Source organism: Lepidochelys kempii, chromosome 8, assembly GCF_965140285.1.
Source record: "Lepidochelys kempii isolate rLepKem1 chromosome 8, rLepKem1.hap1, whole genome shotgun sequence".
Lineage (NCBI taxonomy): Eukaryota > Metazoa > Chordata > Testudines > Cheloniidae > Lepidochelys > Lepidochelys kempii.
Window position 1 is genome coordinate 61258268 of NC_136387.1, and position 13373 is coordinate 61271640.

Genomic DNA, 13373 nt, shown 5'->3' on the forward strand with positions numbered 1-13373 from the left:
CTCAATCCCCATTTCATCTTTATGGGAGTTTACTTATGTCTACATTAGTATTTGTAACGGAGATCAACATACATATTTTGTATGTACGCTTTTTGTTCTGTATAAAAACATCCCCAGTATGTGTTTTATCCACAATTAAGGGCCAGATTCCTATGCCCTTGCTCACGTAAAATACTGTTCAACTTTACTCCACAAATAATCCCTTTGAATTATTTGGGACTACTCGTGAAGTACAGTACTATTCTGTTTGAATAGGGGTTTTGGAATTTGGTTCTAAATAAATAATCCATCACACAGGAGCAGCATTTCTAACAAGAGCTTGTCTAAACTGGGGAGTTGCCTTCATGCCTTAGTTTCCTTACCTGAATAACTATTGTGGAATGGCTCTCCATGTGAATGCTTACTGTACATTGAGTGCCATTGTGCAGTTAAGGTTAGTCCACTTCCAAAGTGGATTAAGCAAAACTGCACAAAGGCACTTTTAGTGCAGAGTAAGTGTGTCCAGACAGAACTGCATTTTAAATAGCTATTGCATTTTAAATTCACACCCTTGCTTATTTCACAATAGCTTTCCTGCGTAGACCAGCCTCATGGAAACCTTGAAGGAAGAGTCCATTTTCCACAAATGTATCTATAGTAAAAATATAGAAACGGACTTCTTATGCAGTTTTAGTCGTCATCTCAACCTATTGTAATGTTTATAGCTGTTTCAAACTCCTGAATTATTTATTCTGTTTCACATAAAGATTTCAAATAGCTTTTTCATGTAGTACCTTTTTTAATATAAAAATACTAGTGGAATAAAGTGTAATAATGCAGAACAAATGAGGTGTGAAATCTGTTCTGCAAAACATAATCCGCACATTTAATGGAAATATCTATCTGCATTTTCTGTACAGAGTATAGTACACTATAGAACTGCAGAAACCTCTAAAACGCTAGGAAGCAATACTTGATTCAAAGAACAGCTGTTTGTGAAAGGGAGGGTGTGGCTGTTGTATTTAGACTTCTACAGAATTTCATTCAGCCTCTAATCATTTCATGTTCTTTAAACATCTCCCACAATCTTAAAATGTATTAATTACTGCAGTGTCCCATAATAAATCTCATGCACACTAACCTAACCACAGACCCAGTAGAACTTAGTTGTCAGTCCCTCAGTCTACTTCTGTATTAAAGCCCAACTAAAAAGATGGGTTAAATGTGGGTACTACTTGAATTCAAATGATATTGGAAGTCCATCTACCAGTCGGTGGTAAGCCTCAGTACAGACAAAATCTACATGTAATATAGTTTGACATAGAGATCTGCTTAGGCTTAATTTTTAGGGCGGGCAGGACCTGAATCAGCGGGTGGAGTCATTTTCCAATCCAAACCTCTGCTCTACCCGCCAAGCCTGAGCCACTACCTCCATTTCCTGCCTGTAGTTTTGGAATGGCAGTGGCTGTATGTGCTGGCGACTGTCTGCCCTACCCCTGATGCACTGTGCATTGTGACAAAGTTCCTCCTCTACCTTGGTGGGTCTTGTGCTTATTGGCGGATTTGCTCGCCTTGGAGATTCACGGTAGCCCTCAGTTTGGCTGTTTTTGTGAACCCACAGTCCAGGTCAGCTCCTCCTGTGTCTAATCAGGAGTTGGGAGGTTTGGGGGAACCCGGGCCTCCCCTCTACTCCGGGTTCCAGCCCAGGGCCCTGTGGAATGCAGCTGCCTAGGGTGCCTCCTGTGATAGCTACAACTCCCTGGGCTACTTCCCCATGGCCTCCTCCCAACACCTTCTTTGTCATCACCAAAGGACTTTCCTCTTGGTGTCTGTTAATGCTTGTACTCCTCAGCTCTCCAGCAGTACGCCTTCTCACTCTCAGCTCCTCTCACGCACCACAAACTGAAGTGAGCTCCTTTTTAAACCCAGGTGCCCTGATTAGCCTGCCTTAATTGATTCTAGCAGCTTCTTGATTGGCTGCAGGTGTTCTAATCAGCCTGTCTGCCTTAATTATGTCCAGAAGGTTCCTGATTGTTCTGGAACCTTCCCTGTTACCTTACCCAGGGAAAAGGGACCTACTTAACCTGGGGCTAATATATCTGCCTTCTGTCACTCTCCTGTAGCCATCTGACCTGACCCTGTCACAGCATACTGTGGATTGAGAGGTACTGCAACTCATCAGCATGCTCACCCTGCTGCACATGCAGAACAGTGATGTGGTGGCAGCTGGCTGCCAGGAGCAGGGTACTCCGATGTTGCCGTGCCAATCCCACTGGTGAGGAGGAGGAGAACCGATCTGATCCAAGCCAGAGAGGGTCTGGTTGTCTTCTCATTTGAACTGACCTGGATCCAACATTTGTAGTGGGATTGGGTCAGGATGAAGTTTGACTTTCTTCTCACCTGTCACCTGAGACTTTCATTCTGCAGTAAGCTCTGTGCAGGCACTGGTGCCCATCTTGTAACTTGTAGAAATGATGCCTGAGTTTGCACCAATTGGGCAACATTTGCACTTTCGCATGTCATTTAAAAAACAAATGGATAATTTAAAAAAAAAAAAGATTTAAAAGAAAATGATTCATTTTATTTGTGTGACTTTTGTTGTATTTTCCTTGCTCCCCATCAGCTGCTGTCTTGTTCTCTCCCATACTTTCCCTTACCAGCAGATTTTTTTCCCCCTTTGATTGATATTTTGGTGACTTCATGGTTTTTTAAAGAGTAAATGGAAATTTCTGATTAACTTTTATACTTGAAAACAAGTTTGTCCATATACCATAATGAATAAATAGCAGGTACAGATGGACTCGGAAGCAACTAGAATAGCTTCCACATGACTGACAGTAGTAACCAGACAGAGAAACGACAAATGATGGGATTTCCATGTAGTCAGTGGTTCTTTAAAGTACTTTTCAAATTACCCAAAGAAGCCATTGTTAGTTCATGCCCCCAAATGGGGGAATTTTAGTAATCTGAAAGTGCACAATTTAGAGTTTAAGCTGAATTTGGAGCAGAAGTTAGAGGGATTTTCAGACACAAATGTGTGTAGGTATGGACAATGAAAGCTTAATGTTGCTTCTACCTACCTACTTTGAGGAAGCACTGGCTACATAGGTCAGCTGGTTGCAATACTGACTTTCTGACTCAGTCTTTTTTTCTGTCAAAAGATTGTAACTTTGAGTTCCAGAATGAGCCCACAGACAACATTTCTGGATCCTTATTTCTGGATGTTTACTCTTAATATAGATGTAGGACTAAAGAGATATAGCTAAGTATTAGTTTTGGTCTTGGGAACCTACATTTTCACACTGTTGAAAACCTCAGTGCAAACATTTTATAGTTGTGCATTTTATTAATGACTTGGAATATAACTTATATGAGCAGTCTATGAGAAATCTTATTGTTTATCTGCATGCTAAACCAAAAATCTGGAAATTTTAACTTGCTTACCAGTTGACAAACTGTCAACCTTCCCTTAAAAATCCTTCACATATTGGCTAATTGGTGTGTCTGACCTAGGGTTGAAAATGAACATTGCATTTAGTTTTCCTGTAAATGGCAGAAGAAATTATTTCTACTCAGACTACTACTTACCTAAATTCCTCCCCGTCTCAGCATATCCATTTCTACCTCCTGGGTTTCAGAAGGGGTTAACGTGTTGTTCAATTGACCCAAGATGCAGTATATGGTGAAGAGCAAGGAAACTAAGGCATGAAGGCAACTAGTGATATGTTGACAAAATTTTAAAGAGGCTCCCTCAAATTGATTCCATAGGTGATACACGTGGTATGGCCTGACAGATATTTTCCCCTTCCTACTCTACCAAACAATCCATCACTCCTCCCACACGCTTCCATTCATATCCTAGTAGCTCTGTATCTTCCCCGGCATTTCAGATGCTCTTCTAGGTGCTTCTCCTACCTGTGTCAGAAATGTATTCTGTGGCCTTTGCTGCCAGGGTTGGGAATGGATACTCTTTGACTGTGTGTGTGTGTGTGGAGTGGGGGGGGTGTTAGGTGAGGAGCAGGTACACTGGAGAGTTGGGCTGGATGGTCAGCCGGAGATTGAATCCATTTTTGTTTCTGAGGTGGACAGGTCTCACAGCTGGCAGTCTTCCTTGCAAATGGAGGAATTGTCTCCCTTTTCTGGTGTAGGGAGTTGGGAGCAGCAGTTTACACCTAACTGGTTTTGGGTAGTGGGTTTGTCTGGTAGTGCTGGAGTTACAATGGGGAGCAGGTCTCCAGGTTCCCATTGCTGGGTCTGGGCAGGCAGATATCATTGGACAGAAAGGCAGGCTACCCTATTTTCAGAACCTTGGTTCAGTACAGAAGTTTAGCCCCACCTCCTTTCCTCTTCATGCCCTGATAAAGCAGCCAGTGGGAGGGATTGTTTGTAGAGGTGCTGGTTAAGAGTACAGGGAATTCCCAATGCAATAACTGCTATCGCCAAAGCCAAAATACTTATACCTGCAGCTGCCTTACAAAGCTGCAGCCAGGACTGAAAATTATAAGAAGTAGGTCTGACTTTATTGTGTGTGTTGCCATCTCTTATCCCCCAACAAAACTAATTCTTGTGTACCATCACACCACTATATGCAGACCTGGTCTGATCATTTTGAGATTGAATAGCCAGATGATCCTTTGCAGTGCACCACAAACTTAAATGACTTTAAGCATCTCTGTGGGTGAGTTTTAGATGTCCTTCTGCAGAAGCTAAGCCCAGCTGAAGAGTTGTGCCTTCCTCCCTTTTCTCTCCACCCCCTCTTCCTCAAGTTCAGAACTTACTTAGAGATCTGTGGAAATCTCCTGCTGTTCCCTATGTTTCTGACTGCATCTTTGATAGTCATGTCTTTATACATGTTGTCAGGCTGACAATATGCTGCTGCTTGTCTCGTATCTGAAGAAATGGTGATTTAGTCACGGTTTTTACACTGGATCATGTTACTGAAAGCTATATTCCACTGCAATTTCCTTTTTAAAGAAACTGTTGTAACATATATTTAAATAGACTGTAGCACAGGGGAGAGCAAACTTTTTGGCCTGAGGGCCACATTTGGATATGGAAATTGTATGGAGGGCCATCAATGCTCACGAAATGAACAATTCAGAGATATTCAAATAAACTTTATTTAATAAAGATACATTTTAGTGGAAATAAACATAAAACCTTACTTACCGTTATAAATATACCGTCATAACATATTTCAGTAATTAAACTAAACTTACCCCCTTTCCATGCCCTTCTCTCTAGCCTGGATTTGTCAGGCTTCAGCTTCCAGTGGTTGGAAGTCATTGAGATTCACCAGCCCTTTGCTCTCAGAAATCTCCTCCCACACATGTCCCGACAGCCCACAACTTTGAAAACTGCCACTGAGCACTCCCTGGCCAACTACTCTTTGTTTTATCCTCAACAATGGAAAATTAACACTACTAAAAATCAGTCACCTAAGCCAACGAGTAGGAGGCACGTGGGCTTGCACATTCCAGGCTCTCATGGCGCGTTTGGGTTGTGCAGCCGGAGCAATGTGCATGCTGTCATGCAGGTCCTGAACACACAGGGCGCTCCAGGCAGGTGCAGCGCGGCAAGTCCCCTACCCTGCTCCCTGGTGGGAGCAGCAGGACAAGCCCCCAACTCCGCTCCCTGGCTGTAGCGCCAGAGTGTGGCAGCCCCCAACCTCGCTCCCCGGCGATGGAGCTTGAGGGCTGGATTAAAAGGTCTGACGGGCCGGACGTGGGCCGTAGTTTTCCCACCCCTGCTGTAGCATCTGCACGCAGGTATCTTTGCAGTCATAAATGGCTGAGTATTCACCAGTTTAAAAGGATAGGTTCTCAGAATAAATACCATAAAGACCCAGTAGCTTTGTTTTGGTGCTCAGGCTGCACCCACCTACATTGAACAGATAGGGTGATGAGATGTGCGTGAGTCCTTGCACAATGATTCAGTTCTTCAGACACTCCCAAAGAGGAGTGAACAAAGTCTTTCTAATTTGTGTGCGGTTTTCTCTGTATTTACAAGTAGGCATACGTTCTTTGAAGCACATGTGTTGACTCAAAAAATGTCTTCTAGCTGTATTTCTAGTGCTCCAACCAGCTTTGATGTTCAGTGGGATTCAAAAGTGTCTAACTTGCTTTCCAGAATTTTGCCAAGAATATTTTTGCGATTCTTCAGTCAGTAAAAGCCAGAGAAGAAGGTCGTGCACCTGAACAGAGGCCTGCACCAAATACAGCACCAGCGGTAAGAATAACTATTCTTATTATGGACCTGCTGCTCGTAGCTCCATAGCTGAAGTTGAATTGAGTAAATAATGGCAATTTTCTGAAACTACTCTTCATTTTGTTTGGCTCTAATTGAATAAATTACAGTAACTTGTTCATGCAGAACTTTTTCTTAGATCAAAACTGTATATAGTGGTATTGGAAGAGTGAATACTCTTCGTTTGTTACTTACAGACTGAACAGTTAGTGCCAACTACTGTATGTACCGAACACTCACTGGCATTCTGCAGCTACTTGGAAGAAGTATATTGGATGAGACTATCGCCATTTCCAGCAAAATGCCTTGCTAACTGTATTTTTTGACAGATAAAGTAGTAAAATGTTTAAGAAGCTGGAACATGACTCATGAGCAGCAACAGATTGAACCAGCTGTCCTATGCCTGTGTCAAATCAAAGACCGATTTACATTTTTATTATTCAGGTCTATCTAGGCATTAGAAAAGCAATGGTTTTGAATTGTGATGTTTACTGTTGTTTTATTAAACTTAATAACTAAATTCTTGAACTCCTAATGGTAATCTGCTATGAAGCCAGTTAGTCTTACTTCGACTTATTTTGATACCTCTGTATTATATGCCAATGTACCGGATTGGAGTAGCAAGATGAATTTCAACATTTAAATGCTTGCTGTATGCTGAATTTCATAAATTGTTCATGGGACTACTTAGACATACTGTTTGGAATGATTGTAACTGTGTTACTAAGTCACCCATGAAAAAGATGCATGAATCGATATTTAGTGCATCATTAGATTGGCAGCATTTTGAAAATGCATTTTAAATCTGCCTTTTTTTCCTCCCAATTTAATCTTGTTCTGTAGGTTTAGCACCTCTTTAGCTTAATCAGATTTGTGGTGGAGTCTTCTGTGCATGTGGCTGAAGGACCAGCCATATGTTGTCAGATGACCATTCATTCTTGAGCCCCAAGATGTTAGCAAATGAATGGGAACTGGATTTCATTCATTTTGCTCAGTTAACATGGCTTTCTGTTACTTTTGTCTTGCTTCTGAATGTTGTCAGTTCTCTAGATTTGCATGTCATTAAGTATTTCTTTAAAACCTACTATTTCAATAAGAGGTTAAAATGAAGTATATTAATTAAAAGTACAAACTGTCTGAAAACTTCCACCTATATAATTGTCCAAAACTGTAAAGTCAATTTACATACAATATTTATTTTCCAAAGTTCAGAAACTAAAATGTGTTAATCAACATATGTTTTGAGATGCAGTAGCATATCATGTTTGCTAATTTGTTTTAGGATCCCACTTTACGGACTAAGCAGTCTATTCCAGCTGCCTACAACAGATACGATCAGGAAAGATTTAAAGGAAAGGAAGGTAAGTTGATCTCCAATACTAATTAGCATTAAGGAAACACTACATTTGAGAACTGAAAAGTGAAACTGATTCATCTGTTTTCATTGTCAAAGCTGAATAAAGTGTGAAGTATAAGTCCATAAATGATGACTGAAACGTCTTCACATGTAGTCTCTGGTAGTAACACAAGCTCGGAATCTTATTTATTGAAAATGATTTTTTCGCCTTAACTTTTAAGAAACTGTCTAGTTGAAAGCAAATCTTACATGTTAAACACTTTTTTGTTCACTTTCAAGACAGAGACAGTGTAAGTAGTTTCAACTCAGAGGGCCTGGGTCTGTACAGATATTAGTCAAGCCAATAGTCCTTCAGTGCTAATTAAAAAAAAAAAAATCTGATAGAGCATCCTTTAAATAGTATGTCCTGAAATTAAAGGGAAAAAAAATCTTTTAATAATAAAATAAAAAAAAAAAAAGGTGAAGGTCCTTCTGTTCTAATGAATGCCTCAGATATTTTGAGCCAAGTACATAATATACTCGGGTCCAGTCTTCTTTCCCCTTCCCTGGGAGGGAGGGAGTTGGTTGAAAGAGCAGAGATATGCCAACCTGTACTTTCAGAGGCATTGGTACATACCTCAATACTGCACTGGTGCTCTTTTTTTAATTTAACAATTTTTAAATGGCAATATTAATTCATAAAGACTGGTGTAGTGTTCGTGGAAATTGCTTCAATAACTTTATAAAGTCAGCCAGTGACTGGCCTTCAGATTTCTTAGGAGAGGGCTAAGGGAACACCTGGGAATCTCTTCCCTAGCCATGAATCCACACTGGGGGACTGCTAGTCAGCCATTTCTTTTGACGACTTGGGCACTGAGTCTTGTGTGTGTCTGTCTGCCCACCCATCTGTCTGGGGTTTTTTTTAAGAGTACAAAATTTTGAAAAGTATGGGAGGAATGTAATCTAATTAAAACCCATGTAGGTCTGGAGGAGCTATGGTTTTTGTATCCTAAACAGCAGAGACTAAAGATAATTAGTAGTTCCACTGTAGTTCTCATTACAAATTAGGAATGCGTTTTTTTTCCTGTACCGTATAGTGTATATAATGTGTGTGGCTTAAAATCAAATCCCACCGTTCGTATTTATAATGTATTTATGTACACTGCAGTGGTACATTTAATATGAGACTATGAGCCCCTGCTCTGAAGTGCTTATAATCTAAAAGCAGACAAAAAGCAGATACAATAAAGCTATCAAGTTGTTAGGATTGCCTATGGTTCTCTTTTTATGGAGACCTTTTGGAACTTAGGATTCTGGGAAAGATTTGAAGGAAAAGAGGGCTTATTACTTGGCCTTGAGGCACAGTAACTCTCAGTACCTGAGCCATGTAACTTCCATTATCAATGGTGATTAATAATTGAGACAAACCTGGGTCCCCTGCATTTAAAAGTTCCAACCTATGTGGGTTCTATAATATGTTCTCTGTATGGTTTCTTTTTGATTTGGTGAGATTGAGACTCATGGTGGATTTTCAGGTACCCATAGCTTTATAAAAAGGAAATGTTCACATTTTTATTCTTAAAACTATTCCATGTTCTCAAAGATAATAGAAGCCATGGCTTCACATCTTTAAAAACAAAAAGCCCTGTGGATTTAGCAGAGCATGGTAATAAACACTGACAAACCTTTAAGCAGAACACATCAGCTTTTGACAAAGTGCAAATAATTTTTAGAAATGGTAACCATCTGATAAAAATAATAACCTTCAATGTATGAGGTACCGAACATTCAAGTGGAAAATAGGTTTAAGCTGAAAAAACAGTAACACTTCACAACCATCAGCTGCTAAATGTCTATTGCCCTCAGTCTTTTTCTCTGTAGTTTCTCCTTAATATTCTGCAGGTCAAGCAGCTTTCATGCCATCCATTAAACTTGTTATGATTCTGTCCTGTTTTTAACAAATTAAGTCTGACAGCTGACCTTTAACAATTCGATTTTATTAAAAATAAACTGATAGACCTGTATATTCATATTTTTTTCTATTGTATATCTATTAATTTTGTGGATGTAGATACATATGAAACCTTGGATGCTAAACATCTTAAATGAATACATAGTGCGGCGGTTCTCAAAGTGTGGGTCAGGACCACATCTTAATGGGGTCGCCAGGGCTGGGGTTAGACTTGCTGGGGCTGAGCATGAAATCCGAGCCCCGCCGCCTGGGGCCGAACCCTGGGGCTTCGGCTTTGGACCCCCTCACTCAGGCCTGAACCCTGGGGCTTCAACTTTGGTCCCCCTGCCCAGGGCGGCAGGGCTCCAGTGGGCTCAGGCTTCGGTCCCCCCTCCTGGGGTCATGTAGTAATTTTTGTTGTCAGAAAGGGGTTGCTTGCAATGAAGTTTGAGAACCACTGGCATTGTGAAATGCATTTGGAAGATTAATTGGCTTGGGTGAGAGCAAATCATATTGAGCATTAATGCCAGTCTTGAAAACACAGAAGAAAGCAAGTTGTCTTGAATGAAGAGTTGAATATGTAGTGTGGCATTCATTCTTGTTACCAACAGGATTAGTTTTTGTAGGGTTGTCTTTAATATGCTAACTCTTTTAGAAAAAGACAATGTAATAATTGATTATAGAAAGAGGAGTGCAGTGTGCTCAAACATGGTGACCACAGCACTTTCATTTCACCCAGACCAGGATCTTTTAAACTACAAAATTCTCCCAACTGTACAGATTTCTTGTCTGTTGCTTGTGTCATATTTTGTATACATGCTATTACAATTTGAAACCTGTGTCAGCCATAGCAATGTGCACTTCTTGGAAAGACTATAGCTACTATTTGATTTCCATACAGTATAAAATGTAGGGAGGGGAAAAATCAATGTTTTTCAGGGGGGGATAATGTGGTTCTGATCCTTGTTATATGTGGATGGCTCAAGAGCCGTGTGCCTCATTGCTAAATTTGTGTTCATTGAAGCACCCACAAAATACAGTTAAGTTTAAAAATAAATAAATAAAAAAGGTAAATTTTAGTGGTGTGGTTTTTTTTTTGTTTGTTTTTTTGGTGTGGGTACAGTGTGGACTTACGGAGGTGGGGAGTAATTCTGTACCCGAGAGGGAAAAGGAACCTTGTGTTTGAGCTGGGTAATCCTGGGGTAGGAATGCTAGAAACCACTAACCCTAGAGAGAAGGCTTGGTTTGAGTTTTATCTAGTGAATCTTATGTTACTAATAAGACAAATTCTGGGTTTTTTGGGGGCTCTGCACAATATACAAAGTATTTTAGAACATTATTGGAAAAGCAACCACTTATCGCCTCATTAAGCACTAAATTTTCATACCCTGTACAAAGGCAGCGTACAGAACCTATTGGGAACATAATGCAAAGGCTTGCAAAATGGGGGCAGAGATGTATCCTCAACCTGAAGCTGGAACTTGTGCAGCTACTCTGCAACTCCTGCTGCAGGCCTGTGGGGTATAGGACAGAGTTAAGGGAGAAGAATTCCTTACATGGAGTATATTAGTACAGCATTTATTTTTAAATATTTCTAGTTCTCCTAATACCATGTTGACACTAAGTTAAAACTTTTTCATATTTATCATTTACCATTTGTTTTTAATCTTTGTACCACATTGTCAGTATTTTAGCAAATTCACTAGGGTTGCTGTTAAAGAACTGTTAAGCCCAAGATTTTCAAGAGTGACTAGGACTTGTGTGTTCAACTTTTGACACCTCAAGGGAGCCTGATTCTTTTAGAAGATGCTGAAGTGCCAACCCTCTGAAAATGAGGCCCCTCTAACAAATCTCATGTTGGGCACCCAAAATCATTGATCACTTTTTTGAAAATCTCTGCCTCAGCAGATAATCACTGGGTGAAATTCTAGCGCCTATGATATGTAGGAAGTCAGATTATCATAATAGTTCCTTCTGATCTTATTCTCAAATGCTAATAGCATATTGAATGTTAACAGGAAAACTCACTGAATTTTCCTCAGTAACGAATAGATATAAGGATAACATACCAAAAAGCATTACCCATGCTGTCCTGAATAACCTGTTAAAAACTGGAACTAAATTATATGTACAACTTGCCACAAAAATAGTGTGTGCAGTCATTTTAGCTCTTCTATCAGAGGATCTTACAACATTAGAAGGGTTTTGTAGTATTAAACTAACAATTACTGAATAAGTATGGCTAAGCATGGACTTAGTCTTTTAATCTCAATTTTACTACAGTATTATCCATGGCAGTCTTAATTAGGAAATTGCTTGCTTATGTGGGTTTTTCTACCTTGGATATTTCAGTATGTTGGCTTAGTATGGGAATGGCTTAGTATGCTTGTTAACATAAGCAATTTAAAACATGTAGATGTAAGATAATAGGTTAAACCACTTAAACCTGGCAAGATATGGTAAGGAGCCTGCTGAGCTGCAGCCAAGTTTCTGTATGACCTGGGATGGATCGTTACTCCGAAGGTGGTATCAGTTTGCTCACCTAGGTGGCTTGCCTTGCTGTCTCTATGCCAAATAGGACAAGTTCTATTACTGGAATGCTTAAGTTAAGGTAGCTGCAACAGTAAATGAGTTTTTAAATGTTAAATACTATTCTTTGAGAGTAAAGAACAAATCTATTATATCCGCAGTAAATTCAACTGCTTTAGCAGTCCTGTAGTAGACACAGACCAGTGCTTATTCTCAAGCATACTTTTTATTACTCCCGCTATGATTAAAAGGAGAAAAGTTGTCTTGTCTTTAAACTTATATTGTAGTATGTCACATTAAACATGTAAGAATGTGTCTTACAGCTCCATTCATCATAAAATGGTCTCTGTCCTCACCATGGACGATCATGTTACCTGGCTGTACACCTGGCCAGTCCCATCCCATCACCTCCAAACAATCAAGCTGTTAAGACAAACACACTGCAATTACTTTGCTCAGCCATTATTTCCTCACTTCTGACTTTGTGACTTTCAAATTGCTAGTGAGCAGCACACATTCTTTGACAGTACAAAATAAACCTACATACTAGATTTTCTCCTTTTCTTCTTACTCTTTATGTTCATTTTAATTTTGACTGGGCATTAAGAAGGTAAGAGAACTTCATGCATGGCATCATTTTCATGGACCACCTCTTTCTGACCCCTAACCTGTCACATCTATTTTGGCAATATAACAAGCTATATTTTTGATTCATAACTGCTTCTGAAACAGCGATAATGCCCTTTTTGAGCAGCATATCTGGCACCCTTCTCCCTCTTACATCAAGGCTTATTCTTTCAGTACACAGTGTGTACTTAATTTAGCTTGACCACTGAGCTAATGTGTGAAAGGGTATTTTTTGTCCTGTAGGATATTGACGTAATAAACTGCTTTAAGAGCAGGTTTCAGAGTAACAGCTGTGTTAGTCTGTATTCGCAAAAAGAAAAGGAGTACTTGTGGCACCTTAGAGACTAACCAATTTATTAGAGCATAAGCTGTAGCTCACGAAAGCTTATGCTCTAATAAATTGGTTAGTCTCTAAGGTGCCACAAGTACTCCTTTTCTTTTTGCTTTAAGAGCAGTAGCTAAATTCTTCTCTGCTGACCTTTTTAGACTGCTTTGCTTGCTTTTCATCAACCCCACTTTTCAGCACTTTTCACATGCTCATGTCACTTTAAATGATAGCCCGGAAGATTTGCATGATCTTACCTATCAAACATATTGAGCACAGGTGGTAGCAATATTAACTTTCCCAGCAATGCCCTCTCCCTCACTTGAGGGGCTACCTTCAGAAGTGAGATGTTCGCCTTTGTTTCTCTGCTGAGACTGCCA

General features: G+C 39.9%; 1 protein-coding gene across 2 annotated transcripts in view; it reads left to right on the plus strand.

Annotated features, from left to right (window-relative positions):
• The window catches only part of CDC73 (cell division cycle 73), a 164333-nt gene that overhangs the window by 29615 nt on the left and 121345 nt on the right, over positions 1-13373 (plus strand). The window contains exons 8-9 of one of the 2 annotated variants that reach the window (XM_073356725.2): positions 6109-6207; positions 7508-7586. In XM_073356725.2, the coding sequence (XP_073212826.1) occupies positions 6109-6207; positions 7508-7586 (178 nt within the window). The remainder of the gene's footprint in view (positions 1-6108; positions 6208-7507; positions 7587-13373) is intronic. The other variant, XM_073356726.2, reaches the window with a different exon arrangement.